The 24,890-nt window shown below is 43.2% G+C and overlaps 1 protein-coding gene across 9 annotated transcripts in view; it reads left to right on the top strand.

Annotated features, from left to right (window-relative positions):
- NTRK3 (neurotrophic receptor tyrosine kinase 3) overlaps positions 1 to 24,890 on the top strand; it is a 541,580-nt gene that overhangs the window by 273,163 nt on the left and 243,527 nt on the right. For all 9 annotated transcript variants that reach the window (XM_075273267.1, XM_075273266.1, XM_075273265.1 and 6 more), the window contains exons 6-8: positions 646 to 800; positions 3,453 to 3,595; positions 23,276 to 23,417. In XM_075273267.1, the coding sequence (XP_075129368.1) occupies positions 646 to 800; positions 3,453 to 3,595; positions 23,276 to 23,417 (440 nt within the window). The remainder of the gene's footprint in view (positions 1 to 645; positions 801 to 3,452; positions 3,596 to 23,275; positions 23,418 to 24,890) is intronic.

Here is a 24,890-nt window from a genome sequence, read left to right as displayed (position 1 = left end):
GTAATAAATTTGCAAAGTTTTAAAGCTTTTCTCTAACTATATTAGTGGTGACAATTTGATCAGTTTAAAATGGATATGTCCATTAATGCAGCAATTTTATATGTTCTAAAATCAGAAAACCCTTTTAATAATACTCATGCCTTGTATCTACATTAGTACTCTTTAACTAAGCCATTGGTTTTTAGATTGATATTTTAGGTATAGCTTTGTATATTTTAGCATGTAGACAGAACATTAACTGGACTCTATAACTGAGCCATCTGTGTTGTTTAGAGATCTACGCTGATCTTGGCTACGGCGGAGAACTACTGACACAGCTTATAGGTTATTACACAAAACTTAGTTAAAACAAATGCAAAATAAAGCCTTTAACTCAATATAGAGTATAATAGATCAAAGTTATCCTCTGTGATTTTGCAGGTAGAACAGATTTATCTTTTTTAGAAAGACATTAGAGGTGACATTTAGGATTGGCTTTCTAGCGTGTCCTTAGGACTGCGTATCCCCATAAGAATATAAGCAGAAGAAGAAGCATTGCTGGTACCTGTCAAAGTTGTGTCACTAAATGTCAGCGCTGCTGCCCCAACTGTATATATAATTGTTGTGTATAGATTCCCACTTACCTCTGTCTCTTATTTTATTCAGGATAATAGAAAACAACCAGTTCACGTGCAGCTGTGCCATCCGTTGGATACAGATTTCTTATCTAAAAAATGAGGCAAGCCTAAGGGAGCAGCACCTCTTCTGTACGATGAGAGGCCACAATATCCCACTTCATAGGATGAACATCTCACACTGCGGTGAGTAGTTATTGAAATAGGATCATCTAAGTTCAACATAATAATTGGATTTCCTATTTTTCTCTTTTTTTTTTTTTTTTTTTCGGTATATTTTAGTTCATCACCAGTTTATGCTACTAAAGTCTTTAGTCACCAGTAGGGTTGAGCAATCGGGATAGGAAAAGATCGGATTCTGATCGGCGATCGAGCAAATTTCACGATCATGATCAGGATCGGCTGGAAATCGGATTTTAAAAACAATCCTGAAATCTCAAGATCGGCTCAACCCTGGTCACCATAGAAATTAAATGTTGGCAAAAATTGTATTGGCTGACCAAATAAAGTCCCCAAGTGGTAGATATTGGAGAAAAGAAGGGTCATATTTCATTTCGATATGCATGATCTTTAGAGAGATAAGGTACTGAAAGATGTAACTGGCAGTGCCTTACGTCCTCTTGGTTGATGAGAACACATGCTAAGGGTGTTTGTATTTTGGGTGTTTAGAAGTAATAGCTATGGGCTGAATAAATGTTCAGCTGACACCTATCTAAGCTGTGTGGCCTACTTTATAATAAAGCAATGATGTCTCACAATGTGCAGGACAAGTATAAATGTTATAGTAAATTTGTCATGCCCATCATGGACTACTCTGTGCCCTAAAAAAATGTAAAAAAAAAAGTATTGAATGGGGTCGAGAACCGACAACGTGCTGCATCTTTGGCTTTCCCCTTATGTGCCCCAGAGGAAAAGATATTGGTGCATTTACTGATAGCTTTTCACCATGAGAAGGGCATTCCTGATAGTCTAGCTGGGAACACCCCTCCTTATAGTAGAGTACTTAGTGTTATACTGTCAGAGGGGGCGTGCCTTACCACCCAGCTATGACGCTGAACAATGAGGAACGCCCCCTCTGTAATAGTCTATGGATAGGTACTGTCGGGGAAGGGGGGGGGGCGTTCCTCACCACTCAGCGTCATGGATGGGTGTTAAGGAACGCCCCCTCTGACAGTACAGCACTACAGATAGTACTGTCAGGAGGGGGCGTTCCCAGCTAGACTGTTTTGAATGCTCTTCTGACAGTGAAGAGCTATCAGTGATTACACCAATATCTCTTTAATGGGAAAGCCGGTTTTCTAGTGGTATATAAAACCGCATGTGCCCAAGGACATGAAAGGTCTTAAAGAAGTACTGTGCGCAAAAGATGTCTCAAACCACTGTCGATCAACATTACAAAACTGGCATATAGTAGTTAGTAAATTTCCCCGTTACATAGTGTTTATATTTGCATATTAATGAATTACACAACAAATACCAATGATGCCTGTGTCAATTTATCCAGATGCAAATTTCAGTCACTTAAAAATTAGGGTAGCAAAAAGAGCAAAACAATACATTTTTTTCCACTCCAAAAAGCAATGTGGTCCGAGATCTAAGACTTCACTAAAGTTGTCTTCTCACATGTATATGTGACATATCGGAAAATAATTTTGACAGTAGCTCTGTGCGTGTTGAGTCAGTCTTTGTCCTTTTATTGCTATGCTCCGTCCCAATATCATTGTCATTAGAGAAGAAAATGCCACATAAATGCCAGGGATAAGAAACGGCATAAAAATTGTAACTCAACACACGGGCTCAAAAATACACAGTGCCTAACCGTAGTGTTACTGAGAATCCATAACTCCCTATTGTTTTATATACAGCTGGCTGTAAAATATATGCAAACACTAGAATAGTGAAGCCGCCGCAGAGATGAGAAGGGAGATATACCGGCATGGTCGAGGCCTCTCGTATACACAGCGTGATTCTTAGCTAACATAAGAGCAAAGCAATGTCCTGTCCATATCACAGCAGAGCATATAATCTAAAATCATTGTAGAAAAATGAGCTCTTACTGTTTGGATATGGCTTTACGCTCTCTTATCAGTTGTCTCTTTCATTTGAGGTTTGTTTTTTAAGAGACAATAAAAGCAGTCGTTTTCAGTATGCAGGTACGATGCTGAATTGAATTATGTTATCACAGCTCCTCATGGCATTGAGCATCTTAATATATTCCGGCCTTCTTGTCTTCCTAGAGGATTAGCTGCTGTTATCGAGATAAATAATTCTCGCTGCCACTCAGAGTCCTATTCCGCGCCGCCTGCCAACAGGTGTTGAAGAATATGTGATCAATATAATCAGCTTAGTGCAACAGTTTAAGGTTCTTTTATTTTGTTTGCAAAAAAATGTAAAACCTGAAGACGATCCCTTATTTTCGAGTACTTTTTGTGTCGCTCTGTGAGCAGCGGATGTAAATCCTCTATATTAATGTATTCCTAGTAGCATCTTCTGGATTAGGAACCCGGAGCAATTACAATTCTTGATCACATTGTTGTGAATAGGTTTTATTTTTTCCAGCTCATATCAGCAAAGGTTTCAGGATAAAATATTGTGCCTATTAGGGGAGTGCAATATAATCACTAAATTGTCCACTGGGAATTAAGATAGGAGAAGATGCAGCACTTAACTGTTTGGAAGGATGAAATGAAACCTTGTCTCGGAATAATCAGATTTTCAGAGGTATACTTTACATTGGTGAACTGGTGAACTGCGCAGTAAATCCTATTTCTCAAGAAGAGCTGCTGTGTGTCATAATGAGATTATTTACAGTTAATTTTTGCTTTTTTCTATACGCAGACATCCCAGAGGTCAGCGTCAGTCACAGTAGTTTGGAGGTACATGAAGGTGACAATGCTGTGGTCACCTGTAATGGTTCTGGGTCGCCCTTGCCGGATGTTGATTGGACAGTTTCACACCTCCATTCAATCAGCACACATCAGGTAAGAAATCCTCTGCCGATTATATCCTTAAATACACAGTCAAAAAGGCTTAAAAATATTATAAACCTATCTAGTTAAAACCAAGGGTATGTAAACCACCAGTAAGGTTAGGCTCACACTTGCACTGGGCTCTCCGTCATTCAGATCCATCAGCTTCATGATTACCCCTAGACCTCATAGACTATAATGAGATCTGCTGGTCGTTTTTCAGATTTCCACTGCTTTTCTATTGAAACTGGGGGAGAGACAAGTCATCCATGCATTTGCGGCAGACTCTCAGCAACTCTGATCCAGATGTGAACCTACCTTAAAATAATACAAATATTTTTAGTATTCTGTCTTAGCATATGTTCACACTTGAACCAAAATTGCTTCAAAATTCACTGAAAAAAAACTCCCAACTACTAGTCATTTCAATGGGGGTCTGTAGAAGATTTTTTCCTCTAGTTAATCTTTTCTGTGGCTTCAAAAAGCTCTGCAAAAAAACAATTGTGCTTTTTCTGCCTTCAATTCATTTGAATTGACTTGGCAAGGTGGAATCCTCCTGGCTGAAAAAATAAGTTGAAGGCAAAAAAAATGCCTGACTCTGAAAGAAATGGAGAGTTGGGAGGCATTTTTGAGGGGTTTTTGGGGCAGATTGTTCCTCACAAATGTACCTGCAAAAAACTCTGTGTGAACTTACACTAAGGCTAAGGCCCCACGTGGCGTCCCGTAGCAAAAAAACGCTGTGGGAAAGACCACGGTGGCAACGCATTGTGGTTCTTCCCACAGTGCTTTAGACAGAAAGTTTGCTAAGGTTTCCTCTGCCGACTTTGTTTCAATTATACCTATGGGGAAACTGCCAGTGTTTGCATAGGTATAATTGACATTCTGTGATTTCCAAAACCATGTTGGTTTTGGATACTGCAGCTTGTCCGCAGCACGGTTTTTACCGCAAAGTGGGCATGAGATTCATTAGAATCCCATCCACTTTGCCCTGACTATAAAATGCTGTGATTTTTCATGTGGGATTTCCGCCACTAGCAAATGCAGTGTTTACGTCTCATGGAGCCTCGAGCTTATACAGTTTTTATACAGGAGCAGAAAAAAATGGTGCAGAGAATGCTTTCAAAAAAAGAAATGTTTTAGCAACATACAGAAGTCAATGCCCAAAAGAGAAATCTAAGGGTAAGTTCACACTTACACAGTTTTTCACTGCGGATTTTGACATGGAATCCACCTCAAAAACTGCCTGCAAAAATGTCTCCCATTCATTTCAGTGTGAGTCACTCGCATTTTTTTTCTGCTAGCGATTTTTTTCAGGTAGCGGAAATGTTCATCCGGGGCTAATCGGAAGCGTTGTGACTAGCTGTGTCAAAAAGCCACTTGGTGGATAGGGTATATTTTTAAGGGTAGTGCCTCATACAAATTGTTGGTTTTGTGGAACAATGAGTCCTTAAATTTTATGGCACCCCGAATGCTTCTATGTGACCTTGTACTCTACCTTAGATACAATGCATCGAGAAGAGTCCACATCCATTATCCAGAATATTTCGCTGCACGTCACAGATTCATTTGGAATTTCTGAGTAGAAAATCGTAACAAAAAAACTCAGTAGGAAAGAGGTTAAGCAGGTCTTGTGCACATTTTTGTCACTGAGCTTTTCTTTTGTTTGCCCTGGAATATGATTGTAAATCATGGCATGTACTAGCACTTAAATTACTGGAAGCATGCTGCACCAATGATCTGAGCCGCTCTCAAGGACGCGGTGACACATATGCTCCTTTTTATAGTTTGCTTCAAATGTTGAAGTCATACAATAAAGGCTTTTACTTTTATGTGAAATAAAAAAGCTGAGTCCATCAGAAGTTTTGATCCAACTTTTTAGCTGTCACACAAGGTAGTCTATAGATAATTTTGCAAAGTGCTGCTTAGCTGAGCAGTTGTGCAGTGAACTGAATCGGTAATCTCCTATTTATATTTTATAGGGGTGGGAACCTTGTCCATCCCCTTTAGTGAAGTGCAGACAAGAAGGTCAAGAGACTTAGTATGGCATCTGTTCCATCTGAGTCCCGCAGTACGGATCTCCAATAACTGCAGCCGTCCTGTCTTGTCTATTACTTGGAGTATGTCAGATGTATCAGGCTCAACCTGTCAGTTGTCTCTTTCCATTCTCTTTCTTCTTGTACTGAAACTCATCTTATACTGTTGTCTTTTTTTCTGTTGTGTCAAAACACAACCATCATCTCCATTTTATACTGCGAGAAAATCTGTAAGCTCTCTTTGAACCACATTTTCTAAGATTCACAAATGTATGCATAGCAATTAACAAGTCTTATACAGATGTCTTTAAAATGACATGTATAGTGCGAATATTAGATATTTTATACAGTACCGTAAAATTTTATAGAGATTTACTGTCATCTCGCTGTAGTATAGTAGATCACTTGTAAAATCCCTTTCTAATGCCAGTGGCCATGTAGGTTATCAAATTCATATCTGATTTTAAGCATTGAGATCTCATTTTGAATCCTAATAATCTGCTCTTAAACAGACTGATGTAATAAATCTTATATTACAAGAACATTTCTATTTGCTAAATAGGACGTAATTGAATTATTAGCATTTTCAGTCTAAAGAGGCATACAGTAAATTTAAATGTCTGGACCGCAATGAAAAACTTAACAGAGGGTTCAATTTTTGCGCCCCCCCTAAGAGGTTCCCTGAACTTAAAGGAGTTGTCCCATCTCAAGGATCCTATCTATACTGGTAGCTTATATAAATTGAAGACTTTTCCTAAATATATAGCTTTAAAAATGCTGCTTTGTTTGCCTGCTACGTGAACTTATTTCTCCCATTGTTTACAAAACGTTGCTATAACCACAGACCTGTGAGATAGGACAAGTGAAGTCACTCACTCACTGCTCTTGCAAGCAGGACAATTAGTTAGGCTAATTGCAGTTTGCTGATAAAGCCGGGTCTGTTATCTCTCTATGTAAACACACAGATAACACTGAGAACATTCTGTACAAGCATCTGCATATAATCTGATCTTCATAAGTGTTATGAGACTTCTCAGGCCCGTTCAGCAAGGTAAGGGGGAGGGAACCCCTTTAATAGATTAATATTAGCTGAACCCACTAATATTGATGGGACTAGACAACCATTTAGGGTGAAAGGGGTTGTTCTAAGTTTTCCAGTGGCAAATCCTTTTGTTTTAAGGGGAGATAAGCCACTGACAGAATTTTCTGGCAGACGATTATTCCCCTGTTCCCATTGAGAACACATACATGCTCAAGGATTGGGAGGAATTGTGTATGCCCACTTATCTAAAGTGTATGTTCATCTTTAGTCTCAATTACCTAGGTGAAACTACTACCACCTCTCTATAGTAATGCCCTTGAATAATTTTACAGCATTATTTTTGCCTAGTAATAAGTCCAAGATTAAGGATTTTAGGTGAGGAACATGGGAAATATTATTACATGTGTGAACAGTTTTCAAATTTATCAAAAAGAGACTCATTGTTAGAAATTGTATTTTTACCAGTATCCATATTATGTTTTGTAAGTGAATGCTATAATAGGATGGTGCAGAAGGCCTTAGCATTCTGCCCCAAAAAAGTGATGGTTGTTGCCCTGGGTTCCCTTCCCCCATGATACCACCAAGTAGGACCCCTGAGTCTTACGCTATGCTCACATCTGCACCAGAATCTCCATTCAGAGTATCTGGAGAAGTGTCTAGCAAAAATTTCAGATTAGTGATGTCTTTAAAAAAAAAATAATAATAATAATAAGGAACCCTGTACAGACCACATCATAATCATTGGGGTCCCGACGGATCTGTTGTTGTCCATCAAAAGTTGGACCGTTTTTCTGTTTTTGTGGTCCTTCTGACAAAGAAGAGTGGATGTCCCAATATGTAAGTGAACTTAGCCTTAGCCATGTACTGAATGTGATTATCAAATTCCCTCCAATTTTTCAAGACTTGGCTATACATGGTATGATCTGTAATGTACTACTATTTAGCAGTATTTGGTGACAAACATGTCAAAAGTAAAAAAAATAAAATGGGCAAAATGTCAAAATGTGAATGAAATAAATAAATAAGAGGACACAGACAAGATCACGTATAAGCCCTCAGTCTACATGACCATGAGCATATACGCTAGTGATTCTCAAAGTGGTTTAGGTGGACCCCCAGGTGTCTCAGCCACAACACAAATTTCCATCATTAGATCTAATCTTCAGATTTTTTGACGAGTTTTGGGAATATGGTAGAAATGTAGCAGCAGGGGGGTCCACCGAAATCAGTAAAATTTTGAAAGTGGTGTACAAGAAAAAAATAAGTTGGGGAACCTCTGATACTTTATGCAAGAGTTAAGTAAGCAGATAATTATAGGATGAAGTTGGATAATTTATGGTGACAGCTTATATTACAGACATCTTCCGCAATACATTCCGGCACGTTTCAAACCTTTATACCTGACATGACTAAGGGACAAGTGTTGGTCTGAATGCATGTGTGTGTATTTCTGGAGATGTGGCAATATAAGCCATTCTAATATTGTCCTGAGAGCAGGATACTTGATTGTGATTACTATGTGTGGACTCAGTAGTGTCTGTGCACCTTAGTGCACCTAATATGATTGCAAACAGCCAGAGTCGTGTGAGCTGATGTGCTGGTTATTTTACTGATTTGATAATCCATTCTGTTCTTACAGGTAGAAGATAGCCTCACACAAATGCTAATAATAATTGCTACTTATGTTCCAACATCACATTTCCTTGATTTCTTCTTTGGGACCTTTCCATGTTGTAATGTTTTTACATTGTGTGAACCTTTTAACCCCTTCCTGCAACAGTCTTTTTTTTTTTTTTTTTTAATCCTGGCTTTCTAAAAGTCATAACATTTTAAATTTGCATTTACATTGCCAAAGGAAGGCAATTTTTATTTAAAAATTATTTTGTAATGGCTCCATTTAATATTCCGTGCAATGTACTGGGAAGCTGGAAAAAAATCTGAATGGGGTAAAGAAAAATCTGCGTGTACACATTTTTTTTTTTATAGGTTTTGTTTTTACAGTATTTGTTGTGCAACAAAAATTGTTACCTATATTCTGTGTGTCAATATGATCATGATTAGAGATGAGCGAACAGTGTTCTATCGAACTCATGTTCGATCGGATATTAGGCTGTTCGGCATGTTCGAATCGAATCGAACACCGCGTGGTAAAGTGCGCCATTACTCGATTCCCCTCCCACCTTCCCTGGCGCCTTTTTTGCTCCAATAACAGCGCAGGGTAGGTGGGACAGGAACTACGACACCGGTGACGTTGAAAAAAGTAGGCAAAACCCATTGGCTGCCGAAAACATGTGACCTCTAATTTAAAAGAACAGCGACGCCCAGCTTCGCGTCATTCTGAGCTTGCAATTCACCGAGGACGGAGGTTTCCGTCCAGCTAGCTAGGGCTTAGATTCTGGGTAGGCAGGGACAGGCTAGGATAGGAAGGAGAAGACAACCAACAGCTCTTGTAAGAGCTAAATTCCAGGGAGAAGCTTGTCAGTGTAACGTGGCACTGACGGGCTCAATCGCCGCAACCCAGCTTTCCCAGGATCCTGAATGGAATACACTGTCAGTGTATTCCCGTATACCCGATATATACCCCAATACCCGTTCCAACGGTGTGACCCCCCACCTTCACCCCAGAAATACCCTGCAAGTCCCCTAGCAATAGAATTGGGGCTATATACACCCACAATTTTTACTACTGGTATACAGTGCCATTGTCTGACTGGGAATTCAAAGAATATATTGGGAATACAAATACCCTCATTTCTTGCTACTGCCATATAGTGCCAGTGTCTGACTGGGAATTCAAAGAATATATTGGGGTTACGTGCACCCACAATTTTTACTACTGGTATACAGTGCCATTGTCTGACTGGGAATTCAAAGAATATATTGGGAATACAAATACCCTCATTTCTTGCTACTGCCATATAGTGCCAGTGTCTGACTGGGAATTCAAAGAATATATTGGGGTTACGTGCACCCACAATTTTTACTACTGGTATACAGTGCCATTGTCTGACTGGGAATTCAAAGAATATATTGGGGTTATAAATACCCTCATTTCTTGCTACTGCCATATAGTGCCAGTTTCTGACTGGTAATTCAAAGAATATATTGGGGTTACGTGCACCCACAATTTTTACTACTGGTATACAGTGCCATTGTCTGACTGGGAATTCAAAGAATATATTGGGGTAATAAATACCCTCATTTCTTGCTACTGCCATATAGTGCCAGTTTCTGACTGGTAATTCAAAGAATATATTGGGGTTACGTGCACCCACAATTTTTACTACTGGTATACAGTGCCATTGTCTGACTGGGATTCAAAGAATATATTGGGGTTATAAATACCCTCATTTCTTGCTACTGCCATATAGTGCCATTGTCTGACTGGGAATTCAAAGAATATATTGGGGTTACGTGCACCCACAATTTTTACTACTGGTATACAGTGCCATTGTCTGACTGGGAATTCAAAGAGTATATTGGGAATACAAATACCCTCATTTCTTGCTACTGCCATATAGTGCCAGTGTCTGACTGGTAATTCAAAGAATATATTGGGGTTACGTGCACCCACAATTTTTACTACTGGTATACAGTGCCATTGTCTGACTGGGAATTCAAAGAATATATTGGGGTTATAAATACCCTCATTTCTTGCTACTGCCATATAGTGCCAGTTTCTGACTGGTAATTCAAAGAATATATTGGGGTTACGTGCACCCACAATTTTTACTACTGGTATACAGTGCCATTGTCTGACTGGGAATTCAAAGAATATATTGGGGTTATAAATACCCTCATTTCTTGCTACTGCCATATAGTGCCAGTTTCTGACTGGTAATTCAAAGAATATATTGGGGTTACGTGCACCCACAATTTTTACTACTGGTATACAGTGCCATTGTCTGACTGGGAATTCAAAGAGTATATTGGGAATACAAATACCCTCATTTCTTGCTACTGCCATATAGTGCCAGTTTCTGACTGGGAATTCAAAGAATATATTGGGGTTACGTGCACCCACAATTTTTACTACTGGTATACAGTGCCATTGTCTGACTGGGAATTCAAAGAGTATATTGGGAATACAAATACCCTCATTTCTTGCTACTGCCATATAGTGCCAGTTTCTGACTGGGAATTCAAAGAATATATTGGGGTTACGTGCACCCACAATTTTTACTACTGGTATACAGTGCCATTGTCTGACTGGGAATTCAAAGAATATATTGGGGTTACGTGCACCCACAATTTTTACTACTGGTATACAGTGCCATTGTCTGACTGGGAATTCAAAGAGTATATTGGGAATACAAATACCCTCATTTCTTGCTACTGCCATATAGTGCCAGTGTCTGACTGGTAATTCAAAGAATATATTGGGGTTACGTGCACCCACAATTTTTACTACTGGTATACAGTGCCATTGTCTGACTGGGAATTCAAAGAGTATATTGGGAATACAAATACCCTCATTTCTTGCTACTGCCATATAGTGCCAGTTTCTGACTGGTAATTCAAAGAATATATTGGGGTTACGTGCACCCACAATTTTTACTACTGGTATACAGTGCCATTGTCTGACTGGGAATTCAAAGAATATATTGGGGTTACGTGCACCCACAATTTTTACTACTGGTATACAGTGCCATTGTCTGACTGGGAATTCAAAGAGTATATTGGGAATACAAATACCCTCATTTCTTGCTACTGCCATATAGTGCCAGTGTCTGACTGGTAATTCAAAGAATATATTGGGGTTACGTGCACCCACAATTTTTACTACTGGTATACAGTGCCATTGTCTGACTGGGAATTCAAAGAATATATTGGGGTTATAAATACCCTCATTTCTTGCTACTGCCATATAGTGCCAGTTTCTGACTGGTAATTCAAAGAATATATTGGGGTTACGTGCACCCACAATTTTTACTACTGGTATACAGTGCCATTGTCTGACTGGGAATTCAAAGAATATATTGGGGTTATAAATACCCTCATTTCTTGCTACTGCCATATAGTGCCAGTTTCTGACTGGTAATTCAAAGAATATATTGGGGTTACGTGCACCCACAATTTTTACTACTGGTATACAGTGCCATTGTCTGACTGGGAATTCAAAGAGTATATTGGGAATACAAATACCCTCATTTCTTGCTACTGCCATATAGTGCCAGTTTCTGACTGGGAATTCAAAGAATATATTGGGGTTACGTGCACCCACAATTTTTACTACTGGTATACAGTGCCATTGTCTGACTGGGAATTCAAAGAGTATATTGGGAATACAAATACCCTCATTTCTTGCTACTGCCATATAGTGCCAGTGTCTGACTGGTAATTCAAAGAATATATTGGGGTTACGTGCACCCACAATTTTTACTACTGGTATACAGTGCCATTGTCTGACTGGGAATTCAAAGAGTATATTGGGAATACAAATACCCTCATTTCTTGCTACTGCCATATAGTGCCAGTTTCTGACTGGTAATTCAAAGAATATATTGGGGTTACGTGCACCCACAATTTTTACTACTGGTATACAGTGCCATTGTCTGACTGGGAATTCAAAGAATATATTGGGGTTACGTGCACCCACAATTTTTACTACTGGTATACAGTGCCATTGTCTGACTGGGAATTCAAAGAGTATATTGGGAATACAAATACCCTCATTTCTTGCTACTGCCATATAGTGCCAGTGTCTGACTGGGAATTCAAAGAATATATTGGGGTTACGTGCACCCACAATTTTTACTACTGGTATACAGTGCCAATTTCTAACTAGGAATTCAAAATGCGCAAGGCTCCCGGAAAGGGACGTGGACGAGGCCGTGGGCGAGGTCGGGGGAATGGTTCTGGGGAGCAAGGTAGCAGTGAAGCCACAGGGCGTCCCGTGCCTACTCCTGTGGGGCAGCAAGCATTGCGCCACTCCACAGTGCCAGGGTTGCTTGCCACATTAACTAAACTGCAGGGTACAAACCTTAGTAGGCCCGAGAACCAGGAACAGGTCTTGCAATGGCTGTCAGAGAACGCTTACAGCACATTGTCCAGCAGCCAGTCAGACTCTGCCTCCTCTCCTCCTATTACCCAACAGTCTTGTCTTCCTTCCTCCCAAAATTCCGAAGCTTTACAGAACAATAACCCAAACTGTCCCTGCTCCCCAGAGCTGTTCTCCGCTCCTTTCATTGTCCCTCAACCTGCCTCTCCACGTCACGATTCCACGAACCTAACAGAGGAGCATCTGTGTCCAGATGCTCAAACACTAGAGTCTCCTCCATCTCTGTTCGATTTGGTGGTGGATGACCAGCAACCCACCCTCATCGACGATGATGTGACGCAGTTGCCGTCAGGGCATCCAGTTGACCGGCGCATTGTGCGGGAGGAGGAGATGAGACAGGAGTTGGAAGAGGAAGTGGTGGATGATGAGGACACTGACCCGACCTGGACAGGGGGGATGTCAAGCGGGGAAAGTAGTGTGGATGTTGAGGCAGGTGCAGCACCAAAAAGGGTAGCTAGAGGCAGAGGCAGAGGTCAGCAGCTTAGGCGAAGCCAGGCCACACCCGGAATCTCCCAAGATGTTCCAGTTCGTACCCAGCCCCGAAAAACTCCCACCTCGAGGGCACGTTTCTCGAAGGTGTGGAGTTTTTTCAAGGAATGCGCCGAGGACAGATATAGTGTTGTCTGCACAATTTGCCTCTCGAAATTGATTAGGGGCTCTGAGAAGAGCAACCTGTCCACCACTTCAATGCGCCGTCATTTGGAATCCAAGCACTGGAATCAGTGGCAGGCAGCAACGGCAGGACAAAGGCCGCCTGCCGTTCACGCCACTGCCACTGCCTCTGCCACTGCCTCTGCCACTGCCACTGCTGACTGTGCTGGCGATGCACTCCAGAGGACGAGCCAGGACACCACTTCATCTGCCTCCGCCACTTTGTTGACTTCTACCTCATCCTCCCCTGGTCCTGTCTTATCTCCTTCTCCTGCACCATCAAAGGCACCATCAGGCGTTTCTTTACAACAACCCACCATCTCTCAGACATTGGAGCGGCGGCAGAAATACACTGCTAACCACCCACACGCGCAAGCCTTGAACGCCAACATCGCTAAACTGCTGGCCCAGGAGATGTTGGCGTTCCGGCTTGTTGAAACTCCCGCCTTCCTGGACCTGATGGCAACTGCGGCACCTCGCTATGCTGTCCCTAGCCGTCACTACTTCTCCCGGTGTGCCGTCCCCGCCTTGCACCAGCACGTGTCACTCAACATCAGGCGGGCCCTTAGTTCCGCGCTTTGCACAAAGGTCCACTTGACCACCGACGCGTGGACAAGTGCATGCGGACAGGGACGCTACATTTCACTGACGGCACACTGGGTGAATGTAGTTGAGGCTGGGACTGCTTCCCAAACTGGCCCGGTGTACCTCGTCTCCCCGCCTAACATTCCTGGCAGGGACACGAGAAGAACACCCCCCTCCTCCTCCTCCTCTACCGCCTCCTCCTCCGCCACCGCCTCCTCCTCCGCCACCGCCTCCTCCTCCGCTGTTAGATTGACCCCAGCTACGAGTTGGAAACGTTGCAGCACTGGCGTTGGTAGACGTCAGCAGGCTGTGCTGAAGCTGATCAGCTTGGGGGACAGACAGCACACTGCCTCCGAGGTGAGGGATGCCCTCCTCGATGAGACGGCAATATGGTTTGAGCCGCTGCACCTGGGCCCAGGCATGGTCGTTTGTGATAACGGCCGGAACCTGGTAGCAGCTCTGGAGCTTGCCGGACTCCAACATGTTTCATGCCTGGCCCACGTCTTCAACCTAGTGGTGCAACGTTTCCTAAAGAGCTACCCCAATGTTCCAGAGCTACTGGTGAAAGTGCGGCGCATGTGCGCCCACTTTCGCAAGTCGACAGTAGCCGCTGCTAGCTTAAAATCTCTCCAGCAACGCCTGCATGTGCCACAACACCGGCTTTTGTGCGACGTCCCCACACGCTGGAACTCAACGTTTCAGATGTTGAATAGAGTGGTTGAGCAGCAGAGACCTTTGATGGAATACCAGCTACAAAACCCTAGGGTGCCACAAAGTCAGCTGCCTCAGTTTCACATCCATGAGTGGCCATGGATGAGAGACCTTTGTGACATCCTACGGGTCTTTGAGGAGTCCACAAGGAGGGTGAGCTCTGAGGATGCGATGGTGAGCCTTACAATCCCGCTCTTGTGTGTTCTGAGAGAATCCCTGATTGACATCAGGGATAACTCAGATCACACAGAGGAGTTAGGGATAGCATCCGATCCGTCACAGCTGGAGAGTAGGTCCACACATCTGTCCGCTTCACTGCGTTTAATGGAGGAGGAGGAGGAGGAGGAGGAGGAAGAAGAGTTGTCCGATGATGTGATGGTGATACAGGAGGCTTCCGGGCAACTTCGAATCGTCCCATTGTTGCAGCGCGGATGGGTAGACATGGAGGATGAGGAGGAAATGGAGATTGAACTTTCCGGTGGGGCCAGAGGAGTCATGCCAACTAACACTGTGGCAGACATGGCTGAGTTCATGTTGGGGTGCTTTACAACCGACAAGCGTATTGTCAAAATCATGGAGGACAACCAGTACTGGATCTTTGCTATCCTTGACCCCCGGTATAAAAACAACATCTCGTCTTTTATTCCGGTAGAGGGGAGGGCCAATCGCATCAATGCTTGCCACAGGCAATTGGTGCAGAATATGATGGAGATGTTTCCAGCATGTGACGTTGGCGGCAGGGAGGGCAGTTCCTCCAGTAGGCAACCAAGTTCTCACCGGTCCACACAAACGAGGGGCACACTGTCTAAGGTCTGGGACACCTTGATGGCACCCCCTCGCCAAAGTGCCGCCACGGAGGGTCCTAGTGTCACCAGGCGTGAGAAGTATAGGCGCATGTTGCGGGAATACCTTTCCGACCACAGCCCTGTCCTCTCCGACCCCTCTGCGCCCTACACGTATTGGGTGTCGAAGTTGGACCTGTGGCTTGAACTTGCCCTATATGCCTTGGAGGTGCTGTCCTGTCCTGCCGCCAGCGTCCTATCTGAGAGGGTGTTCAGTGCAGCCGGTGGCATCATCACTGACAAGCGCACCCGTCTGTCAGCTGAGAGTGCCGACCGGCTCACTTTGATAAAAATGAACCACCACTGGGTAGAGCCGTCATTTTTGTGCCCACCTGTGTAAAGCACCCCAACATGAAACTCCATGTCTGTACTCAACCTCTCCAATTCCTCCGCATCCTCATACTCATCCACCATAAGCGTTGCACAATTCTGCTAATACTAGGCTCCCTCCACCCTGATTTCCCCCAACTCTGCTGGTTAGAGGCTCCCTCCACCCTGATTTCCACCAACTCTGCTGGTTAGAGGCTCCCTCCACCATGAATTTGCCCAAACTGGGCTGTTTAGAGGCTCCCTCCACCATGAATTTGCCCAAACTGGGCTGTTTAGAGGCTCCCTCCACCATGAATTGGTCCAAACTGGGTTTTTTAGAGGCTCCCTCCACCATGAATTGGTCCAAACTGGGCTGGTTAGAGGCTCCCTCCACCATGAATTTGCCCAAACTGGGCTGTTTAGAGGCTCCCTCCACCATGAATTGGTCCAAACTGGGCTGGTTAGAGGCTCCCTCCACCATTAATTGGTCCAAACTGGGCTGGTTAGAGGCTCCCTCCACCATTAATTGGTCCAAACTGGGCTGGTTAGAGGCTCCCTCCACCATGAATTGGTCCAAACTGGGTTTTTTAGTGGCTCCCTCCACCATGAATTGGTCCAAACTTGGCTGTTTAGAGGCTCCCTCCACCATGAATTGGTCCAAACTGGGCTGGTTAGAGGCTCCCTCCACCATTATTGGTCCAAACTGGGCTGGTTAGAGGCTCCCTCCACCATGAATTTGCCCAAACTGGGCTGTTTAGAGGCTCCCTCCACCATGAATTTGCCCAAACTGGGCTGTTTAGAGGCTCCCTCCACCATGAATTGGTCCAAACTGGGTTTTTTAGAGGCTCCCTCCACCATGAATTGGTCCAAACTGGGCTGGTTAGAGGCTCCCTCCACCATTAATTGGTCCAAACTGGGGTGGTTAGAGGCTCCCTCCACCATTAATTGGTCCAAACTGGGCTGGTTAGAGGCTCCCTCCACCATTAATTGGTCCAAACTGGGCTGGTTAGAGGCTCCCTCCACCATGAATTGGTCCAAACTGGGCTGGTTAGAGGCTCCCTCCACCATGAATTTGCCCAAACTGGGCTGTTTAGAGGCTCCCTCCACCATGAATTGGTCCAAACTGGGCTGGTTAGAGGCTCCCTCCACCATTAATTGGTCCAAACTGGGCTGGTTAGAGGCTCCCTCCACCATGAATTTGCCCAAACTGGGCTGTTTAGAGGCTCCCTCCACCATGAATTGGTCCAAACTGGGTTTTTTAGAGGCTCCCTCCACCATGAATTTGCCCAAACTGGGCTGGTTAGAGGCTCCCTCCACCATGAATTGGTCCAAGCTGGGTTTTTTAGAGGCTCCCTCCACCATGAATTTGCCCAAACTGGGCTGGTTAGATGCTCCCTCCACCATGAATTGGTCCAAACTGGGCTGGTTAGAGGCTCCCTCCACCATGAATTTGCCCAAACTGGGCTGTTTAGAGGCTCCCTCCACCATTAATTGGTCCAAACTGGGCTGGTTAGAGGCTTCCTCCACCATGAATTTGCCCAAACTGTGCTGTTTAGAGGCTCCCTCCACCATGAATTGGTCCAAACTGGGTTTTTTAGAGGCTCCCTCCACCATGAATTGGTCCAAACTGGGTTTTTTAGAGGCTCCCTCCACCATGAATTGGTCCAAACTGGGCTGGTTAGAGGCTCCCTCCACCATGAATTTCCCAAAACTTGGCTGTTTAGAGGCTCCCTCCACCATGAATTGGTCCAAACTGGGCTGGTTAGAGGCTCCCTCCACCATGAATTTCCCAAAACTTGGCTGTTTAGAGGCTCCCTCCACCATGAATTGGTCCAAACTGGGCTGGTTAGAGGCTCCCTCCACCATTAATTGGTCCAAACTGGGCTGGTTAGAGGCTCCCTCCACCATGAATTGGTCCAAACTGGGTTTTTTAGAGGCTCCCTCCACCATGAATTTGCCCAAACTGGGCTGTTTAGAGGCTCCCTCCACCATGAATTGGTCCAAACTGGGCTGGTTAGAGGCTCCCTCCACCATGAATTGGTCCAAACTGGGCTGGTTAGAGGCTCCCTCCACCATTAATTGGTCAAAACTGGGCTGGTTAGAGGCTCCCTCCACCATGAATTGGTCCAAACTGGGTTTTTTAGAGGCTCCCTCCACCATGAATTTGCCCAAACTGGGCTGTTTAGAGGCTCCCTCCACCATGAATTGGTCCAAACTGGGCTGGTTAGAGGCTCCTTCCACCATGAATTGGTCCAAACTGGGCTGGTTAGAGGCTCCCTCCACCATTAATTGGTCCAAACTGGGCTGGTTAGAGGCTCCCTCCACCATGAATTGGTCCAAACTGGGTTTTTTAGAGGCTCCCTCCACCATGAATTTGCCCAAACTGGGCTGTTTAGAGGCTCCCTCCACCATGAATTGGTCCAAACTGGGCTGGTTAGAGGCTCCCTCCACCATTAATTGGTCCAAACTGGGCTGGTTAGAGGCTCCCTCCACCATGAATTGGTCCAAACTGGGCTGGTTAGAGGCTCCCTCCACCATGAATTTGCCCAAACTTGGCTGTTTAGAGGCTCCCTCCACCATGAATTGGTCCAAACTGGGTTTTTTAGAGGCTCCCTCCACCATTAATTGGTCCAAACTGGGCTGGTTAGAGGCTCCCTCCACCATGAATTGGTCCAAACTGGGCTGGTTAGAGGCTCCCTCCACCATGAATTTGCCCAAACTGGGCTGTTTAGAGGCTCCCTCCACCATGAATTGGTCCAAACTGGGTTTTTTAGAGGCTCCCTCCACCATTAATTGGTCCAAACTGGGCTGGTTAGAGGCTCCCTCCACCATGAATTGGTCCAAACTGGGCTGGTTAGAGGCTCCCTCCACCATGAATTTGCCCAAACTGGGCTGTTTAGAGGCTCCCTCCACCATTAATTGGTCCAAACTGGGCTGGTTAGAGGCTCCCTCCACCATGAATTTGCCCAAACTGGGCTGTTTAGAGGCTCCCTCCACCATGAATTGGTCCAAACTGGGTTTTTTAGAGGCTCCCTCCACCATGAATTGGTCCAAACTGGGCTGGTTAGAGGCTCCCTCCACCATGAATTTCCCAAAACTTGGCTGTTTAGAGGCTCCCTCCACCATGAATTGGTCCAAACTGGGCTGGTTAGAGGCTCCCTCCACCATGAATTTCCCAAAACTTGGCTGTTTAGAGGCTCCCTCCACCATGAATTGGTCCAAACTGGGCTGGTTAGAGGCTCCCTCCACCATTAATTGGTCCAAACTGGGCTGGTTAGAGGCTCCCTCCACCATGAATTGGTCCAAACTGGGTTTTTTAGAGGCTCCCTCCACCATGAATTTGCCCAAACTGGGCTGTTTAGAGGCTCCCTCCACCATGAATTGGTCCAAACTGGGCTGGTTAGAGGCTCCCTCCACCATTAATTGGTCCAAACTGGGCTGGTTAGAGGCTCCCTCCACCATTAATTGGTCCAAACTGGGCTGGTTAGAGGCTCCCTCCACCATGAATTTGCCCAAACTGGGCTGGTTAGAGGCTCCCTCCACCATGAATTGGTCCAAACTGGGTTTTTTAGAGGCTCCCTCCACCATGAATTTGCCCAAACTGGGCTGGTTAGAGGCTCCCTCCACCATGAATTGGTCCAAACTGGGGTTTTTAGAGGCTCCCTCCACCATGAATTTGCCCAAACTCTGCTGGTTAGAGGCTCAATCCACCCTGATTTTCAAAACAAATGTTGGTGCCAACCTCAACTTACTACAAGGGCCAAATTCACTGCTGGTGACAAGCTCTCCTCACTGCAAGTGCCAAATACACATGTTTCAAGGTGTTTTCCTACTGTCAGAGAGGTGGTATTGAGTGTGTAAAGTGTGTAGTTGTTAGGCTGTGATGTTGGGGTAATAGAGGGTCTTTGGTGTGTTAGATGCCCCCAGACATGCTTCCCCTGCTGTCCCAGTGTCATTCCAGAGGTGTTGGCATCATTTCCTGGGGTGTCATAGTGGACTTGGTGACCCTCCAGACACGGATTTGGGTTTCCCCCTTAACGAGTATCTGTTCCCCATAGACTATAATGGGGTTCGAAACCCGTTCGAACACACGAACATTGAGCGGCTGTTCGAATCGAATTTCGAACCTCGAACATTTTAGTGTTCGCTCATCTCTAATCATGATGACACCAAATATATATATGTTGTTTAGGTAGGTAATAATACTTTTACAAAAAATTCCAAAATTTTCAAAAAAAAAGTTATAAAAAAATGTCACTCCATTGCAGTGACCATCTAAAATTATCAGTCAAAAAATTGCTTCAAGTCTGACTTTTATGTCTGGCAGTTTCAGTTTAAATGAACAGATTCCCAATGGATTCTATTATAGTACAGTATATAATGGGGTCCGTCTGGCACTGTTGGTGTCAAGTATTATAGCAATCTTATTGTCTGCTGTTCTTAGCCCCTAAAAGAACAGAACAATAAACACAGGGGCGCAGATGTGGACAAAGCTTTAGGCGTCTTTTTTTGCAGGGCAAGTTTCAGGGTTTTTTTATTGCCATTTTGAGTATTGTCTGATGTTTTCATCGCTATTTATTAAAAAATTTTGGAGGTGAAATGGCAAAAAATGGCAATTCAGCCATTTTTTTTCCCTTTCAGCATTCACCTTATATGATAAATATTTTTATTATTTTACATTTATAGTTTGGGTATTTTCAGATGTAAGGATTAGAGATGAGCGAGTAGTGAAATATTCAATATTCATTTTGGGTAGACCCTCAATATTCGACTATTTGACGGAATATCGAATCCCATTATAGTCTATGGGGGAAAAAAATGGTAGTTTCAGGGCAAATCACAATTTGACTAAGGAGAGTGACCAAGTCCACTATGACACCTCAGCAAATGATGCCAACACCTCTGGAATGCAACTAGGACAGCAGCGGAAGCATGCCTGGGGGCATCTAACACGCCCAAGTCCCAGTATTACCTCAATATCACAGCCTATCAACTAGACACTTTCCAAACTCAATAGAACCTCTATGAAAATGGAAAAAGAAACATTAGCATGCACCCTTTAAATCACATTGCCTATGACAACCACAGATGGCATAGGCAATGGGAAATCCAACAGCCCCCACCCTTAACTGTCATTGTTTATGTGTGATGTGGTGAGACCTCCAAAAATTACTTTTCTGGCCCTTCATGTGAGCCCTTCCAAATTAAGTTACACGCCCTTCAGCTGAGCCACACATAAATTTACTTTTCAGGCCCTTGGGGTGAATTGAGCCTTTAACCAGCAGAGTATTAGGCCCTTAAAGTGAGTTGAGCCTTGTAGTAGCAGAGTTTTAGGCTCTTGACGTAACTTGAGATTTGCACCAGCAGAGTCTTAGGCCCTTGAAGTAAGTTGAGCCTTGTACCAGCAGAGTTTTTGGCCCTTTGGGTGAGTTGAGCCTTTAACCAGCAGTGTTTTAGGCCCTTGGAGTGAGTTGAGCCTTGTACCAGCAGTGTTTTAGTTTTTGGCCCTTGGGGTGAGTTGAGCCTTGTACCAGCAGAGTTTTTGGCCCTTTGGGTGAGTTGAGCCTTTAACCAGCAGTGTTTTAGGCCCTTGGAGTGAGTTGAGCCTTGTACCAGCAGTGTTTTAGTTTTTGGCCCTTGGGGTGAGTTGAGCCTTGTAGCAGCAGAGTTTTAGTTATTGCCCCTTTGGGTGAATTGAGCCTTTAACCTGCGGAGTTTTAGTTTTTGGCCCTTGGGGTGAGCCATAAAAAAAATTAGTTTTCAGGTCCTTGGGGTGAGCCTTAATGTTTTAAATATTGTTTTCAATGGTGATGGTGGTGGTGGTGGAGGAGGAGGATGAGGAGGAGGACAAGGAACTTGTGAGCTGGAACAGAAACATGGAACTGTGTCTTGTCATTAGCACTGAGGACGGGACATGCTGGTTGTGGGTTCACAACCACTAAATCGCCAGGAGAGGCAGACTCATGTGTAGTAACACATTGCAGTTTAGCTCTGAAACGAGCTGTTGATTTTCAGTTTTCCTGCCTAGCAGAAGCTAAAATCGCTATCTGACCCTCACAACGATGTCTCTCCCTATCTCACCAAATGCATCTGACACGAATATGACTGACACTATTCTTATAAAATCTGAGTTCACCTGATTTAGCCAGGCAATGACTTTTTCCTATTTTTTTTTTTATGCCTACGTTTTTCTGCTTCCCCTCCCACCTTCCCTGCACAGTTATTGATGTAAAAAAAAGCACCAGGGAAGGTGGGAGGGGATACAAATTTTTACTGCGTTTACGGCATGGTATTCGATCAGAATCAAATATGTCGAATACCGTAATATTCGATCAAATACTTACTCAATCGAATGGTATTTGCTCATCTCTAGTAAGGATATCCAATATGTTTGTTTTATTTATTTTATGTGATCTAGGGAAGGGAGGGTGGGTTAATTATATATATATATATATATATATATATATATATATATATATATATATATACATATTTGTTTAACTTTTTATTTTTTAACTTTTATTATAAGACCCCCTAGGGGACTTGTACCTTAGGGAGCTGATTAGCCACACAATATACTGCAAGAATAATATATTGCAGTATATTGTAAAATCCACTGACTTCTATTTCAGACTATCATAGGCTCCCAGCTGTCATAATAATGGATCACCACTACTGGGTCTGGTTTTAGAGGATGCTTATGAGAGTCAATATGGCGGCATCAGCAAGCATACTATAGTGATATTTGGGACAATAAATCCCTAAAATGCTGGTGATGGTGTCCCAAATTCACCAGACAGGTTCTTTTTAACAATCATAAAAATCCATGATTAGAATTGTGGTCTGACTATACTGTACTGTTCATGTAAGGTAAAGTAAGGTACTGTAGATGTTTTCCATCACAGATGCTAATACGGCGTTCGTGGGTGTCTAGTCTCCCATTGAACATAGACCTTTACATTAGAAGATAACATCATATTCAATTTTGTTTGTTTTAGTCTTCCCAGATAAAGCCTAAAACACTAATTATTATATTTTAGAATATACTCATTTTCTACATTTTAAAGAAATTACAGATTAGAATAGCTCTATAATGTCTTCCACAATTGCAAAGTTCGAAACCATTATGAACAAAACACATTTTTTTACTAATTGTATGAATTCCCTTCCATTGTTTATATGGAAATTGTATTATAATTGGACTTTATTCTGACAATTATAGAGATAAAAATATAGTTAACATTGTAAAGGAAATAACTAGGTACAAAAAAGGCATTTGTAGAATTGAATTCTCTTCTCTCTGCTGAAATCTCCTTTGATGTCATAATGAAAGCAGCTTTTGTTCTTCCGTGCAGATAACTTCACAGCAATCTTTTTGCATTTGCTTTGTTCAATTTTTAACGGTTTTCTTGCATATTTCTTTTTTATGCTTCCCTGACGTGTTCATGATGACTTCAGACTAATGTCAACTGGACTAATGTGCATTCGATCAACCTGACCCTAGTCAACGTATCTGGAGAGGACAACGGATCCAACGTAACCTGCATTGCCGAAAATATTGTGGGGATTTCTAAAACTACAGTGTCACTCAATATCTACTGTAAGTTGAAGTGATAACGGCAATGAGAATATACCCTTAAACTTTGTTAACTCTGTAGATAGTACTTTAGATGCTTTAGTCAATAGAGGTTGAGTACGGCATCTACATCAATTTCTATTTATTCTTAGTGAATACCTACCTTGTATAAGCAAATCTTTAGGGCATTGAACATATATAAGACATAAGCTGTATATAAGACACAAGCTGAGGCAGAGAGACTGCAGCTGCATCTCCTTCCTTCACCCTCCTTTGTCTTTGTCCTTGTCTTCTATTTACTGTAACATTGCAGTCACATTCTATGGTTGACCGAGGAGGTTTGTGATTATTTCCTTTCAGCTCTGAGGCAGGGAAAAGATAGGGAAATAGAGGCTGCTAAAAAGAGAGGGACATGTCACTTTATTCTAATAAGATATATTATTAAGTTTAATAGGGAAATTTATCAAGACCAGTGTTTACTAGACTTGATATCCCATGCACCATCCAATGGATTTGCAACGTTTTTTTTACTCCTGTTTTCTAACATAAAGGGTTAACATGTATTCTAACAATCGATTGATCTATCTATCCATCTACGGTATAATACAGTATATATTGGACAGCTATTTTCAATGCAATAGTTGACCTGTCACATTTTTTCTCCTTTAGTACTTTTTTACAAAATTATGCAAATAACTGAAGCAATTTTATAGGTACTGTTGAAACGGTTACATAGAGTAGAATGCACTTTGAGATGTCCTAAGATCCACAAATAGTTTGCACTCCAGGGAAAATATACTGTGATATTACATTTAAATAATGACCAACCCTGTAAAACAAAAGATTGAATCCCTAGCACAGGGGTAGGCAACCTTTTTTGTATGGCATTCAGATTTCACTTGGAAAATCAAAGTTGAGCTGCTCGGAGTGCCGTGCAATAATTGTAAGGCTGACAACCCCTATACTAAGGTCATATACTACAAACCATAGCACAGACGTGCTGCCACCAGATGATTCTGGATTCATGTGTTTGCTGCTATTTCCTTGGACACTCCTGTACTTTCCTATTAGAAGCAATGAAAGTTCATGTGCAGCCCCCTATTACTACAGATATTGCACACAGGACCACCGTATGGCAGCAGCCTTAGGGTGGTGACACACAGTTTATTATTCCATAGTGGACACTCCATATGGTATAATGTCCCATAATAGTTCCTCCACACAGTATAATGTCTCATAGCACCCCCTCCAAACAGTAAAATGTCCCATATTGGCCCCTTCACATAGTATAATAACCCATAGCAGCCACTCCACACAGTGTAATGTCTCATAGTAGCCCCTCCACTCAGTATACTGTTCCATAATCGGCCCTCCCCACGGTATAATGTCCCATAGAGGCCCCTCCACACAATATAATGTATGAGGGGTCACATCTGTGTCATTGTGGGTCAAGATGCCAATGAAACCCCTAAGGCCTTATCAGCAGTCTCTGATGTC

The sequence above is a fragment of the Leptodactylus fuscus genome, chromosome 5 (assembly GCF_031893055.1).
Source record: "Leptodactylus fuscus isolate aLepFus1 chromosome 5, aLepFus1.hap2, whole genome shotgun sequence".
Lineage (NCBI taxonomy): Eukaryota > Metazoa > Chordata > Amphibia > Anura > Leptodactylidae > Leptodactylus > Leptodactylus fuscus.
The sequence above is the reverse complement of the archived record's forward strand: the minus strand, read 5'-3'. Positions and strand labels throughout refer to the sequence as shown.